General features: G+C 41.3%; 3 protein-coding genes across 5 annotated transcripts in view; 2 read left to right on the forward strand and 1 right to left on the reverse strand.

Moving 5' to 3' along the window:
• Window positions 1-213: 213 nt before the first annotated feature.
• Window positions 214-3,284, forward strand: LOC118709232 (T-cell surface glycoprotein CD1a-like). The gene is made up of 5 exons (XM_036421167.2): window positions 214-986; window positions 1,324-1,587; window positions 2,040-2,318; window positions 2,531-2,809; window positions 3,120-3,284. The coding sequence occupies exons 1-5, from the start codon at window positions 926-928 to the stop codon at window positions 3,215-3,217; spliced, it is 981 nt and encodes a 326-aa protein (XP_036277060.2). The 5' UTR covers window positions 214-925; the 3' UTR covers window positions 3,218-3,284.
• A 12,271-nt stretch (window positions 3,285-15,555) lies between these two features.
• Window positions 15,556-18,520, forward strand: LOC118709159 (T-cell surface glycoprotein CD1a-like). Its single transcript, XM_036421074.1, has 4 exons — window positions 15,556-15,577; window positions 16,898-17,158; window positions 17,625-17,903; window positions 18,106-18,520. Exons 1-4 carry the CDS (start codon window positions 15,556-15,558, stop codon window positions 18,396-18,398), a joined length of 855 nt encoding a protein of 284 aa, XP_036276967.1. The 3' UTR covers window positions 18,399-18,520.
• Window positions 18,521-20,629: 2,109 nt separating this feature from the next.
• Window positions 20,630-25,206, reverse strand: part of FAM117B (family with sequence similarity 117 member B) — a 52,502-nt gene continuing 47,925 nt past the window's right edge. For all 3 annotated transcript variants that reach the window (XM_045575752.1, XM_045575751.1, XM_036421163.2), the window contains one exon: window positions 20,630-24,486. In XM_045575752.1, the coding sequence (XP_045431708.1) occupies window positions 24,174-24,486 (313 nt within the window). In that variant the 3' untranslated portion in view covers window positions 20,630-24,173. The remainder of the gene's footprint in view (window positions 24,487-25,206) is intronic.

Raw genomic sequence — 25,206 nt, forward strand, 5'->3', positions numbered from 1 at the left:
TGCAGCAGAGGTATACAGACCGGCGCCCTGAGCGAATCACTGGAGCCAAGATCCTGAGTGGGCAACGTCAGTTAAGGACTGGGACTTTGTTTCAAGAAGGCTTGTTTTCTCCAGTCTGTACATTACCATAAACCCAGCACACCAAGCTTCTAGTCCTCAGTTTGTGTGCTTCCTTCTTAAGTAGAATACAAGCTCCTGAATAAACTGATTGCCTTATCAACCACTAGATATTCACGAGTGTTGCAAGATGCTTGTATCCAGCAGGTGCTGAGTGAATTTGGGTATTAATTTGGGTATATAGCAATGCAAGTCAGAGGACATTTTTCTTTATGTTTCCAGGTTCGTGTGGTCTCTCTGATAGCTACTGGTTCTTCCCTAAGGATAATGAAGTAATAGTTTACACTGTTATACAGGACAATGATAGGAGATTCTGAAGATCAAACAACCAATGAGATGTCAGAGATATGACACAATAGGGTGTGGCTTAGACAGAAGAAATTATTTGAAGAAAATTTTAATTTGGCACCAAAAGGACAGAGTGACGGGAAAGAGCAGTTACAATAGAACATTAGGTAGGAATTGGAAAGCCATTTGGTTTTAAGCTTTCCTTGACTGAATGAGAAGGAAATGTCTCCAGAGGTTATGACTTTTCAGTGGCCCATAAGACTTAGTCCATAGAGGCTGAGTTAGAGAAAGATGAACAGAATGAAGGCTGGTAACAAAGGGAGAAGTTCAAAGTCCAAAGCAGAGGGGAAATGAGAGGTTGAATCAGTGTCTGGAATTTAGGGAAGGATTCTTGGTTTGTTTTTTTGGGTTTTTTTTTCTGTTGGTAGAAGACAAAAATAGAGGTAGTGTGGAGTAGTTTTATTTCAAACATAAGCCAAAGACAACCTTTCCTGAGAAAGAAAGAACATCTGTAAAGGAAATGCTGCTTCTGTACATTCCATTGCTAGCTGTTCTCCTCGCAGCTGGTGACAATGAAGATGGTAAGAACTCTGGCCACTGTCCTGTTGGGTACAAATATGTGTGTGTGTGTGTGTGTGTGTGTGTGTGTGTGTGTGTGTGTGTGTGTGGTGGGGCGTCCTCAGAACATACCTGGAGAGGAGATGTCAGCACAGTTAAGAGTATCCCATACTCTGGGACTCTGTGCCCTTCTGAAGGTTGTCTGTAAAGCATGGGGCCCTGGGCAGCTGAATGCTGCTGAGGTAGCCATAGCTTCCCTTATCTCCAGACTCTGAGTGTTTCCTTCCTGGCACCTTTCTTCATTCTCTCTCCTTACCAATGCCTTTTCTTCTCCTCATTCTATTTGTTCTGTTGCCACAGCCTTCCAGGAGGAGATCTCCTTCAAAATGATCCACAGCTCATCCTTCTACAATTTTTCCTGGGTGAGAAATCAGAGCTCTGCTTGGTTAGATGACTTGCAGACTCATGGCTGGGACAACTCTGGCAGAATCATTTTCCTGCAACCTTGGTCCAAGGGCAACTTGAGCAAGGAAGAAATAAAAGAACTAGAAGAATTCTTCCGTGGGTTCTCCATTGCATTGCCTCAGATAACTCACAGATATGCCAGTCAATGGAAGTTTAAATGTAAGTTCAATTACCAAAATGGAGAGGTGCAATGTGCTGGTGTGTGTGTGTGTAAGGGGGGGGGGGGGTGTTGTGTCTCAATGAGTTTCTTAACCCAATTTCCCCTCACATCCATTCTCTTCAGCATTCTCTGTCTATACAGCTATTGTAACCTATTGCATTTCATTCACCCTGGGTTATTATAATCACAACTCTCACATTATGTGCTTTCTTATTCTCTTGCTCTCACAATTTATGTCAGTTCTGGTGGACATAAAAGCCAAAAAAAAATAGTCATTCATATTTCCCCCCACCTTCAACTACCACCAATTACACTTTTTCTGAACTTGATCAAACCAAAGTTTGTTCCATTACTTCAAATCCCACAAACTACTTCTATTTCCTTTTTTTGCTTTCACTAATTTCATCTTTTTATCCCCTCTTTCCTCTAATGTACAACTCCTCTTTCCTAGATCCCTTTGAGATTCAGGCAATACTGGGCTGTGTGCTGGACCCTGGAGGAGCCATAGGAGGCTACCATCGATTCGCTTATCAAGGATTAGATCTCTTGCTTTTCCAAAACAATTCATGGCTGCCATCTTCAAAGAGTGGAACAAGAGCTCAGGATGTGTGCAGACTAGTCAATAAGTATCACACCAGCAAGGAAACAGTACAGAGGATTCTCAGTGTCATCTGCCCACGCTTACTCTTGAGCATCCTTGATGCAGGAAAGGCAGATCTTCAAAGAGAAGGTCAGTCTCATATCCTTTCTCCAAGCATTTTCTATTCTAAAATTATACATTCCCACAAACCCTTTGAATTGAGGATAAGAAGTTAAAAGGGAAAAGGATATGCGAGACAAATTCCCAGCACATGATAGATGTGTCCATCTAAGGTACTGTGAAGATATGAACCTCCAAGTCTGTTAGAGTCCTTACCTAAATATCTTTCCTGTCTTCTGCAGTAAAACCAGAGGCCTGGCTGTCCACTGGCCCCAGTTCCAGTCCTGACCGCCAGATGCTGGTTTGTCATGTCTCTGGCTTCCATCCAAAGCCAATTTGGGTCAAGTGGATGCGAGGTGAACAGGTACAGCAGCGCACTCAACAGAGTGGCATCTTGCCCAATGCTGATGGGACATGGTACCTTAAGGTTTTCTTGGAGGTGGAAGCCACTGAGACATCTGGCCTATATTGCCGGGTGAGACACAGCAGCCTGGGAGGCCAGGACATCCTCCTCTACCTGGGTAAGAAAAACTGGGGCCCACACTGGGAATGGGAGTGGATGGTCCACAAGCAGAGCAGGAAAGCAAAGTGAAACACTTGGGATTTATGGATTCCAGACTCAAAAGAATGAAAATAGTTTAATAAATAAAAGAGTACAAAATGAGGAAGATGTTGAGAGTTAATAAAAGATTCAACTCTGAAGAGGGAGGAGAGAGGAAACAAGAACAAAGATTAGTGAGGGGAACACTCTAATAACAAAGGCAGACCAGGGAAATGCAGTAAACCGGGGGTGGGTTTGAAATGACACCTTGTGTGCACCCAAACCCACAGAACATCATCACAGCTCCAAGGGCTGGATCATCTTGGCAGTGATGGTGCCCCTGGTGCTCCTGACAGCTCTTGCATTTTGGCTTAGGAAGTGCTGGTGAGTTTTTTGTGCCCATCTTTCCTGTTCTTTCATCCACTCCCTACTTGTCATCCCACTTTTCTTCTCTCTCTCTCTCTCTCTCTCTCTCTCTCTCTCTCTCTCTCTCTCTCTCTCTCTCTCTCCCCCCCCCCCCACCTTCTCCCCCATTAGTTCTTCTTTCCTCAGTCCCCTTCCTTTTACTTTCAATTCTCGCCTCCACCTCATGCAGAGTAACTGTCATCTCTCTTCTTATCAGGTCACACTGAGAGCTTCCTGCCAGTCTTCTTTCTCTGAAGTGAGATGCCAGCGGCCCTGGGTTCCAGACATATTTAAACACAGCATGGCGACAATGTCTGCTCAGCTCTCCATGTACAACTTCGGTTGTTTACGTTTTGTTATTTGTGTATTTAATGATCTGCTACTAATACAAGCTTAAAGGTAATTTTGTAGGACTTGCTTTTTGACCTGCCTCAGAGATAAAAAGTATTATTTTAACTCTGGATAAAATGAGATCCTAGCCACGGCTACATATTGAAAAACTGATGAATCTCAGAACCATTTCAGATGTCATTTCTTTATGGGGACCTCCCCTGAGTCACAAGTGGAAGCAGCATCTGAACTCCCACACACTTTTCAGCGAACTTTGCTGAATCTGCTTCTCACTTTTTATCCTTTGTTGCGGTTATGTAGGCCCCTTTTCACCTTCTAATTTTTAAGCTTGAGAGCAAAGACTACGTCTTTTTAAAATTTGCATTATTGCCGGGACCGGTTTAGCTCAATGGATAGAGCGTTGGCTTGGGGACTGAAGGGACCCGGGTTCGATTCCGGTCAAGGGCATGTACCTTGGTTGCGGGCATATCCCCAGTAGGGGGTGTGCAAGAGGCAACTGATCCATGACTCTCTCTCATCGATGTTTCTAACTCTCTATCTCTCTCCCTTCCTCTCTGTAAAAAAATCAATAAAATATATTTTTTTAAAAAATTTGCATTATCTACAAAGTGTGTAACTGTATGTAATATGCTTTCAATAAAAGCCTGCATTAAGTTTGCTTAGCATTTACCACAAAGATCAGGTACCTGAAGTTCTAGGCAAGGAAGGAGGAAGCAAGGAAGTAACAAATGTATTTGGAGATGCTGCTCTTAAGAGGACACTCCTCTAATTTTACTATCTGACAGTTTTTTTTTCCGTTTTTTTTAATCCTCATTCGAGGGTATTTTTCCATTGATTTTTAGAGAGAGAGTGGAAGAGAGAGGGAAAGACAGGATCCATGACTCTCTCTCATCGATGTTTCTAACTCTCTATCTCTCTCCCTTCCTCTCTGTAAAAAATCAATAAAATATATTTTTTTAAAAAATTTGCATTATCTACAAAGTGTGTAACTGTATGTAATATGCTTTCAATAAAAGCCTGCATTAAGTTTGCTTAGCATTTACCACAAAGATCAGGTGCCTGAAGTTCTAGGCAAGGAAGGAGGAAGCAAGGAAGTAACAAATGTATTTGGAGATGCTGCTCTTAAGAGGACACTCCTCTAATTTTACTATCTGACAGTTTTTTTTCCGTTTTTTTTAATCCTCATTCGAGGGTATTTTTCCATTGATTTTTAGAGAGAGAGTGGAAGAGAGAGGGAAAGACAGGAAGGAACACCAATAAGAAAGAAACACAGTGACTGGTTGCCTCCTGCATGCATGAGCCCTCCCCAGGGCCAGGTCAGGGGAGGAGCCTGCAACCAAGGTACGTGCCCTTAACTGGAATCAAACCCAGGACCCTTCAGTCCACAGGCCAATGCTCCCAGGGGTCTTCAAACTACGGCCCGCGGGCCGCATGCGGCCCGCAGAGGAGTCTGATCCGGCCCGCCAGGTTTTTTGGGCAGTGAGCGCAGCTGAGGTGTTACAGTAGGAATTAGTAGTTCATATAGTCCGGCCCTCCAGCTCTCTGAGGGACCGTGATCTGGCCCCCACTTTAAAAAGTTTAAGGACCCCTGCATCCACTCAACCAAACCAAGTAGGGCTAGTTTTCTTTTTTTAATACATATATATTTTTTACTTTAGAGAGGCAGGGAGATGGGGAGAGTGACAGAAACATCAATATTGAGAGAGAATCACTGATCAGCTGCCTCCTACATGCCCTCTACTAGGGATTGAGCCTGAAACCTGGGCATGTGCACTGACAGGGATCAAAGGTCAATGCTCAACCAGTGAGTCACACCAGCTGGGTGAGTCCTAGGTTTTTAATTTTTAATTTGTTGGAAGCTATCTTCTTTTAAATTGTATATTAATTTTTAAAAATTGATTTTAAGAATGGGAGTGGGAGAGAGATAGAGAAAAGGAAGGAGAAAGAGAAACAACTAGTTTCCTTGCACCTTGAACAGGGCCTGAACCTGAAACCTCATGTGCCCTGACCAGAACTGAACTGCCACCTTTTTGGCGTATGGGATGGTGCTCCAACCACTGAGAAAACTGGCTAGGGCTACAGTTGTTACTTTTGAAAAGAAATAACTGATGATGTAATTACTGGATAGTACTTGGTTTCTTGACAAAATACTCCAAATAAAATATGAGATAAGAATTGCAAAGGTCCTTGCTTGGTACCATAGTTAATAAAAAATAAATAAATAGCTAAAACCGGTTTGGCTCAGTGGATAGAGAATTGGTCTGTGGACTGAAAGGTCCCAGGTTTGATTCCGGTCAAGGGCATGTACATTGGTTGCAGGAATATCCCTGTTAGGGGGTGTGCAGAAGGCAGCTGGTCGATGTTTCTCTTTCATCGATATTTCTAACTCTCTATCCCTCTCTCTTCCTCTCTGTGGAAAATCAATAAAATATATTTTTTAAATAAATAAATAAATAAATAAATAAATAAATAAATAAATAAATAAAATTAAAAAAAAGAATTGCAAAGGCCCTGGCCAGATGGCTCTATTGCTTGAAGTGTTATCCCATTAACAGGAAGGTTTCAGGTTCAATCACAGTTACATACTGAGGTTGCGGGTTCGAAACCCAGTCGGGGCCAATGTAGGAGGCAGCAATCAATGTTTCTCTCTAACGTCAATAAAATTATATCCTCAGGTGAGGATTTTTTTAAAAATAATGGGAAAAACACATTCTCATAAAATTATTTATCTGGATTGATATAAAAAGTATGGCATGTGCTGGCGAGCATGTGGAGAAAAGGAGCCCTAGTGCACTGCTGCTGGGAATGCAGACTGGTGCAGCCACTACGGAAAACATGGAGTTTCCTCAGAAAACTAAATATGGAGCTGCCCTTAGACCCAGTGGTCCCACTTCTAGGAATATATCCTAAGAAACCAGAAACACCAATCAGAAAGAATAGATGCACCCATATGTTCACAGGAGGGCAATTTGCAATAGCTAACCTCTGGAAACAGCCCAAGTGCCATAGTAGATGAGTGGATAAAAAAGCTGGGTACACTTACACCATGGAATACCATGCAGCAGGTCCCTCCAAACTGTCTCTTACTCTTTGAGAGTATTATGCTAAGAGAAATAAGCCAGTCAGATAAAGACAAGTATCACATTATCTCAGTCATGTGTGGGATCTAACGAACAAAATAGATCCAGAGATATAGAAGCATAGACAGACTGCAAAATCTCAGAGAAAGAGATCAACCAAAGAACTTGGATGCATATATGCATAACCTGTGGACACAGACAATAGGTGATGAAGGCCTGGGGTGAGAGGGTGACAGCGCCAGAGAGGGGAGGGTGTTCTAGAAGGGGTCACTGGGGGGAAATGTGGGATATATGTAATCCTTCCAATAATAAAGATTTAATTGTTTTTAAAAGTTAATTAAAATACAGTTTTAACTAAGGTAAGAAGATAACATCTAATTAGGTTTGTATTAATAAAATATGTAATATAATTGTTAAATATCATATATAAAATATCTCATATATAAAATAGAAAATAATAATAATAAATATTAAAATAATGTGTTATTAAAACTCTCCCACAAAGAAAAAGTGTAGCTCAGAAAAATTGTTGAATTCACACATTTAAAGATGAAGAAATACCAGCCTTACAATGAAACCTTCTAGAAAATGAAGAAGGCATTCCTCATTTACTTTATGAGGTCAGCATATTCTACCTCTAAAAACTTACAAGATAATTGCAAAAAAATCAAACTATACACCAATATTTCTTATAAATACCAATACAAAATTCCTAACAAAATGTAATAGAATGTAGCAGTATATAAAACGGTTATTATATGATGACTATTTGGGTTTATCCCAGACAAGGAAGATTTTTTTAAAATTTGAAAACCAATGATTATAATTCACCATCAGAATAGAGAGGGATAGTCATATTTTATCTCAATAGTTAGAAATAAAACATTGGAAACATTGAGTATCTTCTCCTGTCAAAAACTAGGAGTAAAAGGGCACCTTCTCAATTTCATAAAGAGGGAAAAACCCAAACAGCTAACATCTACTAAATGGTGACATTTTTGCCTTCTCTGAGGACATCTGTATTCATCATTGTAGTAAATGTCCCAATCTTATTAATTAAGAATTAATAAGACAAAATGAGAAATTAAAGCCATAAGATTATACACCAAGAAGCTTAACCATCTCTATTTGTAGAGGACATGACAGTCTATGTAACAGAGAACACTTACTCCTGTTCTACATGTTCTTTCACCAGGTCAGAGTCTGCACAGTTAGTACATAGTTTGCAAAGTTTGTTGGAGAACCTAATTAGCAGTGTAATACACTAATCCAAAACAAAGGACTATTTTTGCTCTTTCTACATCTTAAAATAAATATTAATAGCAGCAAAACCAAACAAAGTCAAATACATAGTGGCTCCAACTGCATTTAGTACTATTTAGATCTATACAAGTCAATCAGGGGAGCCGAAACCGGTTTGGCTCAGTGGTAGAGCCTCGGTCTGCGGACTGAAAGGTCCCAGGTTCGATTCTGGTCAAGGACTTGTACATTGGTTGAGGGCACATCCCTGGTAGGGAGTGTGCAAGAGGCAGCTGGTTGATGTTTCTCTCTCATTGACGTTTCTAGCTCTCTATCCCTCTCTCCTCCTCTCTGTAAAAAATCAATAAAAAATATATATATTTTTAAAAACAAGTCAATCAGGGGAAACTGAATTTTTGTAGATATAAGGGTTACAAAAGATAACTTCCAAAAGACAACCTTTTACAGGTAAAATTCAAGATTTGATTTGCCAATTAGTTTTTACCATGTATAATTTTTATAAGAATAAGAATTGATCTGTTTAAAGATACTTTTTAAATAAAATATAATACAAGTTGGATCAGTAGAAATTATGTAACTTTGCTTTTAGAATAATGAAATTAAATTGGTTACAGGAATTTACCTGGTATAATTTCTTATACATATTTTAATTTGGAGACTATAGGAGAGTAACTATCAAAAACTGGAGAAATTAAGACTTTCAGATTACAATGCAATATAGAGATTTCATGTGAGGCTGGAACTATGGGGAAAAGACATGTAAGTACACCAGAGTCAAGCTTCCCACATCAATAGTCTACTTGCCAGGTAGCATACTGAGTGTGCCTTATCTTCTCAAAGAGGTGGGTTAGTGTAACGGTCCCAACAGATGAACAGCTGCTACTGCAGGTGAACAGAGGCACATCAGGCAAAGGGAGTTGTGTTTAACTCACTGGCCTTATTTTTTTTTTAAACATGTTTTTATTGATTTCAGAGAAGAGGGAGAAAGATAGGAACATTGATGAGAGAGAATCATTGATTGGCTGCCTCCTGCAAACCCCACACTGGGGATCCAGCCTGCAACCTGGGCCTGTAACCTGACTGCAATCAAACTGTGACCTCCTGGTTCACAGGTCAATGCTCAACCACTGAACCGCACCAGCCGGGCAGGCACTGGTTTCTAATTTCAAATAGATTGAAGGTGAGCAACATAGAGGTTCAGAGACATTTCTCTTTAGACAGCACTAAAGAGCTGTAACTTGATGCTTGTGAATGTTTGTATCTGAATAGGCATCTGTATTTGAATACCTGGGAGTTAAATAGTTACTGAACAGACCGGCCTATGGAAGATTTCTTATAAAAAATAATTGGTTTTGTGTGTATAATATATTTTATATGTTTATTCACAAAGACCTGCTTGTAATAAAGGTAAATTTTTAAAAAGCTACTAGTATCAGTCACCTCTTCTGTCCTGCCTCACATTCCTCAGTCCATTCCCCCCAGGGACTGCAAGGCAACAGCCCCGAACTTGAGCTGCACTGGCGTCTTGTGCGCTGTGTCCTGAGGCTTTCACATGACGAGGTCCAGACACCTGTGAGAAGGGACTACCGGGTCTGGGTGCTCAACCCGCAGATGTGGGCACTAACACCTCAGTGACAGTCCTTGACTTTGTGGAGTGCGGATCACTGAACATGTTTGTGCGTGTATACCGATAACAAAACATTCCTTTCCCATAGGAACATACATGAAATAGAATTGCTGGGTCACAGGAGGAACATATGTTTACATTTAATAGAAACAGTGCTTCTACCAGTCTCCCTTTCATCTTCTCCACAAACTCACTCATATTGGATACTAGAGGCTCAGTGCATGAAATTCGTGCAAGTAGGCCTTCACTCCCCCTACCCTCCACCCCACCCCCAAACACACACACAGGCTGCCGGCACAGGCTTCCCTCTAGCACCCGGGACTGGGCTTTCCTCACAGCCCTGGCTTTGTCCAGAAGGACATCCAGTCTAATTAGCATATTATACTTTTATTACTATAGATTATTAGTCCCTTTAATTTTAGCCATTTGTGTGTATTTTTGGTTATCTAATTGTTGTTTATGGTTTGTATATTCCTGTTGGCTAATAGTACTTAACATATACCTATTAGTTATTTAGATAGACTCTTTCGTAAAGGACCAGTTTAAATTTTTAGCTATATGTGTGTGTGTGTGTGTGTGTGTGTGTTTGTGTGTGTGTGTGGTGAGGAAGGATGTAAGTCTTTCTCTTTTTGATTTGAAGTTCTATGTAATGTCTGGATTCTAGTCCTTTGCTGGATATATGTATGGTAAATATTTTCTACTAGTCTCTGGTTTACATTTTACGCTCTTAAACTTGTATTGTGATGGAAAGAATTTTTAATGGGATACAATGATTGATATCGTTATTTATGATGATTGTTACATATTCCTGGAAATTGTTTACTCCTTCTCCAAGGGCATGTGATAGTCTCCTTAGACTGTGGTGCTCAAACATGAGTGGGTATCGGCAGCATCGTGGAGCTGTTTGTTTTGTTTTTCTTTAAAAAGAAATTATTTTATACATATCTCCAAAATGTCTAGCTCTTTAGGTCAGCAAAGAGGCCTAAGAATTTGCATTTTTTTACAACTTTCAGGTGACGCTGATTCTGATAGTCTGAGGATCACCTTGAAAACCACTTTATCTTTGAGAAGCTTGCCTTTTACATTTAGATATTCAATAAGCCTGGACCTGATTTGTGTGTGTGCTATGAAATGGGGATAAAAGTTAATTTTTTCCATGTTAGTCAACTGACTAATAGCAATGGTATGCGGCATCAATTATGTTGTAATTTAAGTGGTGACCAGACGTCCCGATTTTGGCGGGACAGTTGCGATTTTTAACAATTTGTCCCACGTCCCGCGGCATTTTTATTTATTTATTTATTTATTTATTTATTTATTTATTTATTTATTTATTTTTATTTTATTTATTTATTTATTTATTTATTTTAAATCAATCTTTATTGTTCATATTATTACAAAGGTTCCTCATTTCTTCCCCCCTACACCAGGTTCCCACCCCACCCTCCGTCCCCTTCCCCTCCCCCATTGTCCTCATCCATAGGTGTACAGTTTATGTCCAGTCTCTTCCTCCCTCCCTTTTCCCGATAGTAAATCCCTTTTCAGATAGTAAATCAGTTACTTAGCATTTTCTCATATCAATAATACCTCCACATGCCCAATGATACATTTCACACAAAAGACATTTCCAAATAGGCCAACCAGCCTCATCCAGGCCCCACCCAAGGCACTCACAGATCAGCACCCCAGTGCTATACTAACTCAACACATCCAGATCTAAGCCTTCATCACTTGATTCAGCAGACCCTCAAATTCCCACAAAAGTTTCCAGCCATGTCTGAGAGGCAGCTGTGGGGCAGGGGCAGGCGAGAAGCGAGCTGTTCCGGGCCTGGCTGCTCCGGGCCTGGCCTCTGTTGCTCTGGTCCGTTCCACAACCAGCTGCTCTGGGCCTGGCCGCACCCGACCCAGCTGCTTTGGGCCCGGCTGCTCTGGGCCCGGCCCCCGCGGCATTTTTAAAAAGTCCAAAAGATTTAAAAGAATCTTTCCAAAAAATGGGACTTTTTTAAAACGCCGCGGGAAGAGGGACAAATTGTTAAAAATCGGGACTTTCCCGCCAAAAGTGGGACGTCTAGTCACCTTAGTCCAACTCTAAACGTGTAAATTGAGGCCATAAGCTACTAGTCAATGTTAGGGCAGAACGGAGACTGTAGAGACTGGTACAAGACAACAGAGGGGCAACAGTGCATCAAATATTGCAGATCTTAATCAGGGATCCTCTCAAATGATCTCTGAACCCACAATAATAACCTGGCCAATCAGTGTATAGTATAATAGATTAAACAGATTTTTTAAAAATATGTTTTCACTGATTTTTTATTTTTTAGAGAGAGAGGAAGGGAGGAGAGCAAGATAGAAACATCAATGAGAGACACTTCCATCAACAGTCTCCTGCAGTCCTCCGAATGGGCACTGAGGCTGCACCCTGGGCATGTGCCCTGACCAGGAACGGAGCCTGGGTCAGTGCTCAACCACTAAGCCACACTGGCTGGAAAGAGAAAACATTTGAGATTCATTCCATCCCTGTACTTTCCCTCACATGAGAACTATTGCAGTCTTCCCAGGTAATGTTTTGTGCCATAATTCCAGAAATAAAACCCATAACTGTGATTTACATAGTACACACAGGAATTTAAGGGTCACGCAATAAAACAATGCTTTAGTGTTGAAAGTGAATGAGAAAGGAAAGACTGCCAAAACCGGTTTGGCTCCGTGGATAGAGCGTCAGCCTGCGGACTCAAGGGTCCCAGGTTCGATTCCGGTCAGGGGCATGTACATTGGTTGCGGGCATGTCCCCAGTCGGGGGTGTGCAGGAGGCGACTGGTCGATGTTTCTCTCTCATCAGACATTTCTAGCTCTCTATCTTTCTTCCTTCCTCTCTGTAAAAAATCAATAAAATATATATATTTAAAAAAAAAAAAAAAAAAAAGAGAGAGAGAGAGAAAGGAAAGACTGAGATAATAGAGATGATATTGAATGGACAGCGACTATGAGGAAATGGAGAGGAGGCTGGGACTATACTGGAAGGTAAATGGAGAATGACTGCTAAGACATGCAGAAGTGAGAAACAAGGAAGTATCAGGATATGGAGACAAGTCAAGTGCCCATCAATAGAGGAGGGGATAAGAAAGTGGTAGTACAGATACACAGTGGAATATTACTCAGCCATGAAAAGAATGAAATCTTCCATTTGTGACAGCATTGGGTGGGTCTAGAAGGTATTATGCTAAGTGAAATAGCCAATCAGGGGAAAATAAATGCCACATGACTTCACTTATCCATGGAATATAAAGAAATTGAAACAAACTCATAGATACAGGGAACAGACTGACAGTTGCCAGAGGGAAAGAGGATTGATTGAGTGAGTGAAAAAAGAAAAGAGATTAATAAGTAAAATTGATCCAGGCTGGCAAGGCTCAGTGATTAAGCAATGACCTATGAACCAGGAGGTCATGGTTTGATTCAGGTTAGGGCACATGACCGGGTTGTGAGCTCCTTCCCAGTGTGGGGTGTGCAGGAGGCAGCAGATCAATGATTCTCTCTCATCATTGATGTTTCCATCTCTCTCTCCATTTCCCTACCTCACTGAAATCAATAAAAAAAAATTTTTTTCTTAAAGAAGTAAAATTCATAGTTATAAAATAGTCACAGGGATGTAAAGTACAACACAGGGAATATAGTTATTAATACTGTAGTAACTATATAAGGTGCCAGGTGGACACTGAAAATAAGGAGGGAACACTTTGTGAGGACATAATTGTCTCATCACTATGCTGTACACCCGAAACTAATACTACTAAACTGAAACACCTTATAAGGATATAACTGTCTTACCACTATGCTATACACCTAAAACTATTGTAATACCGAATAATATTTAACATAAACTAATTAAAAAGTAAAGTTTTAAAAATGAGGGAAAATCAAAATGGGGAGGAGGAGCACATGAATGGTTAGAAAAGGGAGCCCAGTAGGACGCACAGAATGCTAGAGGGAAAGCTGACAAGATTAGACAACAGTTACTTCTTTCAACCAGTTATTTTACAGATAAGAAAACTGAGGCCAGAATGCTGCTGTGTTTTCTCCAATTCACTGCATCCGGCAGGTGTCTCATCCAGGAATGTATCTTGACTCTCAGTCCTAAGATCCTTTTATGGCAAGAGATTTGCTTTGAAGAACAAGAAGCACTCACATCCGATACACAGAGAGGCTGGAAGCCAGAAAGAGGATAGAAAAAGGAGAAGCAAAGTGGGAAGGGAAGGAAGAAGCTGAATAAAAGGCACAGACCTGTAAGGGGCAGTGGATTTCCCTAGCGGGGAAGTTGAGGTTACTGCTGGTGGGGAGTGGGGATTCAGATGAGGGTGGGAGACTGTGTGGGAGGGGAGCTCCGGTCTGGGCTCTCAGGGGAGCTTAGAGGACAGAGAAATTCCAGAGCTGTGGTGGTATCTGAGGAAGCACCGGGTAGCAGCTGTAGGAACATGAGCATGCCTGTACCTCAGCACCAGTGGATCAAGAGGAGGGATCTCAGGGAGGTGTGAAGGCACAGGGGGTCATGGGCGTCCTGCCTGGCCAGTGTGGCTCAGCTCATGGAGTGCTGTCCCAGCACCAAAAGGGGGGCAGGACACGTAACAGGATGATGTGCTCCATGAGGCGGCCATACCTGAGAGGGGTCTGGAAAAGAGCACTTTGGACACGTCAAAGGTGTGTTAACCCAGATGCACAGGAAGAATGGGCAGAGCTCGCTTAAGGCAGACACACCTTTCAGACCTGGAGCATGAGTGCCCATTGGGACTTGCCTAGTTAGCAAGTTATGGTCAGGTCACCCTGTGAGGTTACTTTCTGTCACTGAACTTGTCAGACTGACCAGGTGGCCCTTTCTAAAACTGAGGTGTGAGAGGCAAGTCTGAGGTAAAGATGAGGTAGGGAAGCGTGGGGCTTTAAAAGATTGGTAATAAGAGGTGTTCAGTAACTAGCAGTCTGCCCTGCCCTGTAGATTGGTTTAAAAATGTTTCTGATAAAAGCTTATTATGGGCAACTCCTCCATTTAAATTCTTCAAGGGAGAAGTAAAAGTTTCTCATGAGCCTATAGAGTCTTAATTGTCTTTGGCTCAACATAATTCAAATGCTAAGGCTCAAAATTAGACAAATGCTAGGGTTACACACTCTGGGGAGGCCAGTTCTGAACCCCTACAATGGCAAGGAGGAATTTACTTATCAGTTTGTGAGCACCAATAGAAGTTTGTGTGTGTGTGTGTGTGTGTGTGTGTGTGTGTGTGTTTTGTTTTTTGGTTTTTTTTTTGTATTCATGCAATTATTCCATTCTTTCGCCTAAAATCCCCTTCCTCTCACCCTGTAATCAGAACACGATGTGGTTTCTGCTTGAATCTGTGCTTCCTAAATTGCAATAAAAATACAGCCTTATTGCCCCACATTTTGGCTTTTTAATTTTAGCTTAAGGTAATCTTAACTTTTTTCCAAAATATTTAAGAATTAGCTTTAATTTGTTTACTTGTATACAAATAAATAACAAAATAGCCAGAGCACATTTATCTAGAAAGTTACAAAGAAAACCATTTTAAGAGCCTTTTAAACATGACAAGAATGAAAGAGCAGGGTCAGCATGGCCAGCAAAGACCAGTGTATGATAAAACAAGCTGGAAGATCCAAGCAGAGCAAATAAGAAGGAAATGTTGGATAAAGAACTCCAGAATATTCTATTAATTTAATTTAATTTCCCACAAATTATCACTGTTTTTTTAAAACTTATAGTATGAGATTTAAAGTATCTGTATAAACTTCAGGCTTGTTAGCATATATTTTAATCCTAAATAAATCTGTGTAAGATTCTCATTTCACCAAGTAGAAATACTAGCAAAGATTTCTGATACCTTAAACAAGAATGTTAAAAATCTGGGTAATGAAAGAAATAATTGGGTGCCTGAACCCAACTATTCATTCATTCAAACTCACTCACTGAGCACCTTGCCAGGAGGCATTCCACTCGAGATGGGGACCCAGTGCAGCAGAGGTATACAGACCGGCGCCCTGAGCGAATCACTGGAGCCAAGATCCTGAGTGGGCAACGTCAGTTAAGGGCTGGGACTTTGTTTCAAGAAGGCTTGTTTTCTCCAGTCTGTACATTACCATAAACCCAGCACACCAAGGCTTCTATCCTCAGTTTGTATGCTTCCTTCTTAAATAGAACACAAGCTCCTGAATAAAGTGATTGCCTGTAGACCACTAGATATTCACGAGTGTTGCAAGATGCTTGTATCCAGGCAGGTGCTGAATGACTCCTGGGTAAATGAATATATATCACTGCAAGTCAAACAGAGATTTTTATGTTTCCAGTTTTCTGTGGTCTCTGTGATGGCTACTGGTTCTTCCCTAAGGATAATGGAGTAGTAGTTTATACTGTTACACAGGGCAACCACAGGATTTCCTGAAAATCATATAAAGCCACCAGTGAGATGTCAGAGATGATATAATGGGATGGGGCTTAGACAGAAGAAGAAACTATTTGAAGAGTGTTTAAACTTGGCACGAAAATTTCAGTGTGACAGGAAAGAGCAGGGACAACAGAACATCAGGTAGGAATTGGAAAACATTTAGTTTTATGCTTTCATTGTCTGAATGAGAAGGGAATATCTCCAGAGGGAAACTGACTTTTCAATGGCGCATAAGAATTATTTTATATAGATGAATTAGAGAAAGATGATCAGAATGAAGGCTGTACAAGGAAGATGCTGAAAGCCAGAGAAAAGTCAGAACTTTAGGGGAAATGAGAGGCTGAATTGGTGTCTAGAATTTAGGGAAGGACACTGGGTTTTTGTTTTCTTTGGTCTGTTGTTAGATGAAGGAAGACAGAATAGAGGTAGTGTGAAGTAGTTTTATTTAAAACAGAAGCCAAAGACAACCTTTCCTGAGAAAGAAATAACATCTGTAAAGGAAATGCTGCTTCTGCACATTCCATTGCTAGCTGTTCTCCTCGCAGCCGGTGACAATGAAGATGGTAAGAACTCTGGCCACTGCCCTGTGGGGTACAAATGTGTGTGTGTGTGTGTGTGTGTGTGTGTGTGTGTGTGTGTGTTTCTCTGTGGTACAGCATCCTCAGAACATACCTGGAGAGGAGATGTCAGCACAGTTAAGAGTATCCCGTACTCTGGAACCTTGTGCCCTTCTGAAGGTTGTCTGGAAAGCATGGGGCCCTGGGCAGCTGAATGCTGCTGAGGTAGCCATGGCTTCCCTTATCTCCAGATTCTGAGTGTTTCCTTTCTGGCACCTTTCTTCATTCTCTCTCCTTACCAATGCCTTTTCTTCTCCTCATCTATCTGTTCTTTTGCCACAGTTTTCCAGGATATCTCCTTCAAAGTTATCCACAGCTCATCCTTCTACAACCGTTCCTGGGTGAAAAGTCAGAGCTCTGCTTGGTTGGGTGACTTGCAGACTCATGGCGAGGACAACTCTGGCCGTACTGTTTTCCTGCGTCCTTGGTCTAAGGGCAACTTGACCAAGAAAGAGATAAAAGAAGTGATGGAGTACCACCACGCGCTCTCCATTGAAATGTCGAACAAACTTCACAGACATGCCCGTCAATGGCAGCTTAAATGTAAGTTCAATTCCCCAAATGGGGAGGTGCAGTGTGCTGGCAGAGGGGTGTGTGTGTCTCAAGGAGTTCCTTAATCCAGTCCCCTCCGCCCCCCAACCCCCTCTCCCCCTACACATTCAATCTCTTCAGCATTCTCTGTCTGTATAGCTATTGTAACTATTGCATTTCATTCACCCTGGCTTATAATCATAACTCTCACTATGTGCTTTCTTCTTCTCTTGCTCTCACCATTTATGTCACCTGCTTTCAACAATTTGCTAACTTCTATTTCCAAAAAAGAAGTCATTTTTTTCCTCCACTTTCAACTACCACAAATCCCACTTTTTCTGAACTTCTGATGAAACCAAATTTTGTTCCATTACCTCAAATCCCCCAAACTACTTTTCCTTTTTTTTTTTTTTTTTTTGCTTACAGCAATTTCATCTTTACTCCCGCTTTCCTCTAATTTATACCCTTTCTTCCTTAGATCCCTTTGAGGTACAGGCAACAGGAGGCTGTGAGCTGCACCCTGGGGGAGTCATAGTAGCCTTCTATCTACTTGCTTATCAAGGATCAGAACTCCTGCACTTCCAGAACAATTCCTGGCTGCCTTCTGTAAAGGATGAAATTAGAGCTGAGCCTATGAGCAGAGTATTCAGTCAGTACCATGTCGCCAACAAAATAATACGGAGGCTGCTCAGTGACACCTGCCCACGTTTCCTCTTGAGCATCCTTGAAGCGGGAAAGGCAGATCTCCAGAGAGAAGGTCAGTCCCATATCGTTCCTCCAAGAATTTTCTAAAATTATACCTTCCCACCATCCCTTTAAAATGAGGATAAGGGGTCAGGAGAGAGAATAATGTGTGAATTGCCAGCATGTGATAGATATGTCTATCTAAACTGATGTGAAGAAATGAACCTCCAAGTCTGTGTTAGTCCTTATCTGAATCTCTCTCCTGTCCTCTGCAGTAAAACCAGAGGCCTGGCTGTCCACTGGCCCCAGTTCCAGTCCTGACCGCCAGATGCTGGTTTGTCATGTCTCTGGCTTCCATCCAAAGCCAATTTGGGTCAAGTGGATGCGAGGTGAACAGATACAGCAGCGCACTCAACAGAGTGGCATCTTGCCCAATGCTGATGGGACATGGTACCTTCAGGTTTTCTTGGAGGTGGAAGCCACTGAGACATCTGGCCTATATTGCCGAGTGAGACACAGCAGCCTGGGAGGCCAGGACATCCTCCTCTACCTGGGTAAGAAAAACTAGGGCCCACACTGGGAATGGGAGTGGATGGTCCACAAGCAGAGCAGGAGAGCAAAGTGAAACACTTGGGATTTATGGATTCCAGACGCAAAAGATTGAAAATAGTTCAATAAATAGAAGAGTAGAAAATGGCTCAGTGCATAGAGTGTTAGCCTGTGGACTCAAGGGTCCCAGGTTCAAGGGCATGTACATTGGTTGCAGGCACATACCCAGTGGGGAGTTTGGAGGAGGCAGCTGATCGATGTTTCTAACTCTCTATCCATCTCCCTTCCTCTCTGTAAAAAATCAATAAAATATATTTTAAAAAAATAAAAAAATGAGAGACCTGCAGAAGTAGGAAGATGTTGAGGGTTAGATGAAAGATTCAACTCTGAAGAGGGAGGAGAGAGGAAACAAGAACAAAGATTAGTGAAGGGAACACTAATAAAAAAGGCAGAGCAGGGAAATGCAGTAAACAGGGGGTGGGTTTGAAATGACACTTTGTGTGCACCCAAACCCACAGAACACCATCACAGCTCCAAGGGCTGGATCATCTTGGCAGTGATGGTGCCCCTGGTGCTCCTGACAGCTCTTGCATTTTTGCTTAGGAAGTGCTGGTGAGTTTTTTGTGCCCATCTTTCCTGTTCTTTCATCCACTCCCCACTTGCCATCCCACTTTTCTTCTCTCTTTCTCCTTAGTTCTTCTTTCCTCAGTCCCCTTCCTTTTACTTTCAATTCTCGCCTCCACCTCATGCAGAGTAACTTTATCTCTCTTCTTATCAGGTCACACTGTGAGCCTCCTGTCAGGCTTCTTCCTTTGGAGTGAGATGCCAGCAGCCCTGGGTTCCAGACATATGTAAACGCAGCATGGCGACAATGTCCGCTCAGCTCTCCATGTACAACTTCAGTAGTTTATGTTTTGTTATTTGTGTGTTTAATGATGTTACTAATATAAGCTTAAAGGTAATTTTGCAGGACTTGCTTTGACCTGGCTCAGAGATAAAGTCTTATTTTAACCTGGATAAAATGAGATCCTAGCCATGGCTACATATTGAAAAAGTGACGAATATCAGGCTCATTTCAGATGTCATTTCTTTACGAGGATCTTCCCTGATTCACAAGTGGAAGCAGCATCTGAACTCCCACACACTTTTCAGTGAACTTTGCTGAATCTGCTTCTCACTTTTTATCCTTTGTTGCAGTTATGTAGGCTCCTTTTCACCTTCTAATTTTTAAAGTTGAGAGCAAAGACTATGTCTTTTTAAAATTCGTATCATCTACTAAGTTTGTAACTGTATGTAATATGCTTTCAATAAAAGCCTGTGTTGCCGAAACCAGTTTGGCTCAATGGATAGAGCGTCGGCTTGGGGACTGAAAGGTCCCGGGTTCGATTCCGGTCAAGGGCATGTACCTTGGTTGCGGGCATATCCCCAGTGGGGGGTGTGCAAGAGGCAGCTGATCGATGACTCTCTCTCATCGATGTTTCTAACTCTCTATCTCTCTCCCTTCCTCTCTGTACAAAATCAATAAAATATATTTAAAAAATAAATAAATAAATAAAAATAAAAGCCTGTGTTAAGTTTGCTTAGCATTTACCACAAAGATCAGGTACCTGAAGTTCTAGAGAAAGGAAGGAGGAAGCAAGAAGTAATTAGCGACAGTCCTTTCTAAGAAAGAGAAAACATGCTAATTGACCTTCACGACATTACAAAGATGGCAGCGCCAACAGCCAATTACGAGGGAATATGCTCATTGACTGCCATGTCCTTAAAGATGGCGGTTCCCAGTCCCCTCAGCCTTGCCTTGCCATAGGCCTGCATCCAGAGTCCCCCTGTCTCCTCAGTCCCCAGCTCCCCAGGGTAGGCCCGAGGGGCAGGCTAGCCTTGGCTGTCGGCTGCCCAGCAGCCTAGGGCTGCCCGAGGCTCAGGTAACCAGGGTCAGCCAATGCTTGTGCTGTCAGCAGTAGCAGCAGCAGAAGTGTGATGGGGACCTTGCCTTCCCCCGATCACCGGATCACCTCCTGCCCCTGAGGACTCCCAAATTGTGAGAGAGGGCAGGCTGGCTGGAGGGACCTGCCCCTCCAGTGCATTACTTTTTATGCACCAGGCCTCTAGTATTATATATCCTGCTACTTAACACAAACGCAATTTTCTATTAATTTGTAAAAAAGAATATACTATTTGTAAATTAATTCAGGCTTGCAGTGTATGAAAAGAAAATTTGAGGCTATATTCATAAAAGTACACAGGAAAAAATCAAGAAGAACAGACTTTATTTTTTACATAAAAGTTCTATTTTCTTGTGAGGCAGCAACAAGTGTTCCGATACAGGAATACATAAGTACATAGTAACAATGTTTATCACCATTGGAAATGCTGTTTTGGGGGAAAATTTTATTAGAAAAACAAAATTTTAAAAAACTGCATTTAAAAAAGATTTAAACAGCTTCAACAGATGAAAGATACAAACTTTAAAAAAACATAAATTATATTCTTCAACAGGAGTGCATAAACAAAATATATTGTTCAGGGCTGCTCTGCCTATCATTAATTTAAGGCAGAGTAAAACTTAAACCATAAAGTGCGGAGTTAATTTTTCTTAGCTTAATGCAAATTCAGCACTTCCACTGGTCCGGTTCACTCCAATGGTCCAAGCATCAAGGAAAGAATCTTAAGTTTAGAAATAATACAGTAAATTCAGTAGTGGCAATTTCCTTTTTCAAAAGAAAATCTTGACAACCCAGTCCTAATCTTGGACATACCCAAGGCTACAAATTCTTCCTTTTTTTTTTTTTTTTTTTTTTTTTAATACCTTCGAGTAAAAGCCAACCATTGAAAAGAAAAAGCCTGTCTTGCTGCCAGTTATTCCACAGGTAGCAATAGCACCTTCTGAAAGTTGGATTTGGCTTGTCATAGTGTTAGAAACATTTTAAACAAAATGAAGAATCTAGGACAAAATAATTTTGGCATCCATGCTCACAATATTAACCAAAAAGGAAAACAGATATTTTTAAAAAGCGTAACTGCTCACAAAAAACATAACAAGCAACAGACTCAGTCATGATCAAAACTAGTAAATTCACATATTGTTATCACAACAATTTCTTTAAGGAAAAAAAAAAAATAACTTAAGACTGATAAAGTAAATAACCACAGAATAGCTTCTTTTGCCAAAATATACATGCCACCTATTTCTTTTACTGCAATGGAAACACATTTACTTAAAAATTTTTTTAAAAAATTTAAATTAGATTCCCATTGAAGTTATTAATTTACTTACTTTCTGTACAGTTTTCTAAAAAATAACAATTATAGAATGTAATTTTAGAAAACAATATTGAGACCCATTAAAAAAAAAATCAACCTCTTGGGAACTAAGGGTTAAATAAAGTGGAATTGATCAGGATTAATATTTTTTTTAAGACTGTGATAAAGTTCCTATGTTTAAAATTAGCCCTTTGGCACTGGCAGTTAAAGTTGTTTGTACCTTGTACCTTCTTTTTCTTCTTCAAATCTCAGGCTCTATTTCTTCCAAATCCACGGGATATGCTTGGTTGTCATACAATCCATTTACCGACAAATTCACATTGTCCTTACAACCAGACATTACAAGTTCCATTTATAGGACTGTGTAAAGAATAAAGTTATCCCATTCCTACTTTAAATTACTTAGATTAAGGATATAGGAAACTCCACAGAAAAATGTGAATTAGACAAACATGCACATCAGAGTAAAAGGAAAAACTGTACAAAGTGGCATTCTAGCTGGAAAATACCCTCGTCACTTGCAGGGATGGAGACACAGAAGGTTAAGTGTGAGGCAAAGAAAAGAACGCGGATTTAACAGAACTCAAGTCATCCAAAAACAGGCCTGTGTGTTTTTCAACCTTGTCTCTAACTTCTTCTTCCTGACTTTTAAACTCACACACCTGACTTCAGTTTTACCTTTCCTGTACTTCTGAGAGAGCAGTTCTCCAGGGAAAAGGCCAAGTCAAAGGCAAAGACTCCAAGTTCTCAGTAAACAAACCAGAACATTTAGATCCTGAATAACTGGGCTATTACTGACTTAGAAGCCACATGGACTGATTCCAAATAAATGAGTTTTGAACAAAAAGGAAACAAAATTCATCGGTCTCACCAACTCATCTGACAGACTTATGTTTGAATTTATCTAAATTCCCTAAATACATCTCCATTTTAACTTGAACAGGGCATGCTTTTGATTACTTAGGTACTTAAAGTTGCATGAGTATAAGAAGTCCTTTGAGAAGATGTATTGCTACCACTAGGTTTTCCTTGATGGGATATGTCTGGATAAACTGACATAGTAACCCTCTAAACTGTATCCCTTTAACAAGTATTTAAATGTTTTTTCCCTTTAATATGTATAAGAACATTAAATCATTGCATCAGAAGGTAGTATATGAAGACCTCAGAAGGATGCTTGTTACCAACACAGTTTGCTAAAACTCACTTTTTAAAAGAGCTGCTCCTTAATTTTACTACCACATACCCAGACATGACGTACTGTGGACACATGACATTGGCAGTAACTGTATTAGGATGAGCCTAACTCCAAAACTGGATGGATTTTTCAAAGGTTCCTGATGCTCATGCCCCAAAGCTATCCTTTGTCTGTGTTCCCCACTGTGTGGAACGCTGGACAGACAACTAGCAAAACCTGTAGGTAACATCTCAGTGCCCACTACATACAGAAAATGTCAGTCGCAAGATTCTGTGACTACGGATTGCTATTCAATGGATTACGCTCCTGGCAAACTACTAACCTGGACCAAGTCCACAAGACAACAACATCACAAAAGCAAAGGAGGAAATCCATGCACCGTCATTTTAGGATCTCTGGGACTATGATACAGTGAGGAGGAAAGGTAGGATGGTACCTGGAGTAAAGGGAGATCATGTGACAAATACTGTGCAGAAAACCAAAGGGGCTCCTCACTCCTAGCTAGCAATCAACACTGGATAGCTTCCTATTGGCTCAGACTTTCAAACCAACTTCCGATGATGGGTGAGAACTTATGAAGCACTCCTCTCCAGACTACAAATTTTTCTGAGCATATGGTGGAATGTATACAGGAGTAGTGAAGAAAACAGCAGTTTTACAAATATTTCACTTAAAGCACAAACTTCTGACATCAAAAAACATAAATCACATCATGTACTAATATTGCTTTTTATTTCTTTTTTTTTATATACTTGGTCAATGCATTTACTTATCAATTCTTGTTTTGGAGAAGAATACAGTCATGAGAATAAGATTGCTGGGAAAATGTCAACAATCCCTTTGGTCCCAAAGCTGAAAACAGCTGAGAAAAGCACACATTTAGAAAGGGAAACAAGAAACAGAGGCCACCAAAGAATCTTTTCAACATCTGTTTGCTACGTCTCAGAAAATGTAACATTGGTATTATAAAATAGTCATCATATAAAAGGTGGTTCTTGCAGCATCATTCACGTCTCCAGGAATCATTTGCAGGGATCGGTGTTTTGTTGTGTGTTTGTTTCTAAAGTTTAATTTGAGAACAAAACAACAAAAAAAGTGGTATCAGCCCACCAAAAGTAAAGAATGAGACCTTTCTTGTCTCAGCTGGCGCTTTAGGAGAAAGCAGGCTAAGCACTGAGGGCTGGCCTTCCCAGCGAGCAGACCACCAGGGGTGCTCTTCCAGAAGCTGTGCTGGGAGTCCCCGTGCAACGCCTGAGCACCGCACAGCCAACTGGGAGCGCACGGTGCCATCACAGTCAAGAGATCCGAGGGAACAGTGGCTGCACAGCACTGGACCTACCCTTCAGCCTCCTCAATTGTATCGGGTGGTGAGAGCAGAGAGGACGATGGCATGACTGTACTTGTTCCTCGGGAGACTCGGTCTTGCTCTGCAGACAGGGAGGCCATAGCGATGGGCTGCAGCAGAGTGGTCGTCATGCCAGTGGTGACTGTCAGACTGTGGCCAGACCCCTTGAGGGTAAGATCTGGCGTGGGAAGGAGTGGCTTGAGGATGCTGACGAGGCAGAAAGCAGAGCCGCTTTTAGGAATGAAATTCACCTTGTTTTTGTCAGGACAGTAAAAGGCTGGGATTTCGTGAAGTTGCTTTGGCCTAGATATAGAACAGACAACCCAATGCATGTAAGTCACAGAACAATGGAAATAAATTTTTTATTGTTTTTTTTAAAAACAGACAGACACATAAAACAAAAATTCAAGCTATGTCAAAAGCTTCAAATGCTATGGACCAAAGCAGGATTAGACACGATTCAAAATATGTATTTCAGAACGCCGAAAGGACACCATTCACGTTGCTGCTGTCAGTTCCCTGGCTAACCCTGTGCACCACAATCTTTACCAGGCTGCCAAAGTGTCCATGGCACAAAGAAGGTAAGGAGCTCCTGCCAGAGGTCTGAGAGATGTGATAAAATGGCTTGTAAAGGTTTGCAGGTAGCACAGGGGGTGATAACCAGTGGCACAAAGGAAGAGGGAGAGTTTGGGAAGCAGCAGCCCTCCAAAGGAAGTCACATCTGTGCTGGTTTTAAAGAATGAATAAACAGACCTTGGGAGTGGGTGCAAAATGAAAAGTTTCAAGTAGACAATGCTTTAGGTGGCAATTTTTATTGATTAACAGTGAATACTACCCATGAATAGCTTTGACAAATGTAATAATTTATGAATAAAAGAAATTACGAGGGAATAGACTCAAGAAGACAGGCCCAGCGCGAGCTGCCTTCTCGCTGGTCCCTCATGGCTTGCACCTCCACCTGAGGGCTCTGGCAGCAGAGGCCTGGGGCAGCGAACCTTGGTTCCAGTCACCGTGTGACTTCAC

The sequence above is a fragment of the Pipistrellus kuhlii genome, unplaced genomic scaffold, assembly GCF_014108245.1.
Source record: "Pipistrellus kuhlii isolate mPipKuh1 unplaced genomic scaffold, mPipKuh1.p scaffold_m20_p_7, whole genome shotgun sequence".
NCBI lineage: Eukaryota > Metazoa > Chordata > Mammalia > Chiroptera > Vespertilionidae > Pipistrellus > Pipistrellus kuhlii.

Bases quoted from the DNA above. Each gene is read 5' to 3' on its own strand.
- LOC118709159 (XM_036421074.1), top strand. From the start codon at position 15,556: ATGGGGACCCAGTGCAGCAGAG. The intron at 17,159-17,624 runs GTAAGTTCAATT...TTTCTTCCTTAG, and splicing joins CCGTCAATGGCAGCTTAAAT to ATCCCTTTGAGGTACAGGCA. The intron at 17,904-18,105 runs GTCAGTCCCATA...TGTCCTCTGCAG, and splicing joins GGCAGATCTCCAGAGAGAAG to TAAAACCAGAGGCCTGGCTG.
- LOC118709232 (XM_036421167.2), top strand. From the start codon at position 926: ATGCTGCTTCTGTACATTCCATTGCTAGCTGTTCTCCTCGCAGCTGGT. The intron at 987-1,323 runs GTAAGAACTCTG...CTGTTGCCACAG, and splicing joins AGCTGGTGACAATGAAGATG to CCTTCCAGGAGGAGATCTCC. The intron at 2,810-3,119 runs GTAAGAAAAACT...CCAAACCCACAG, and splicing joins GGACATCCTCCTCTACCTGG to AACATCATCACAGCTCCAAG.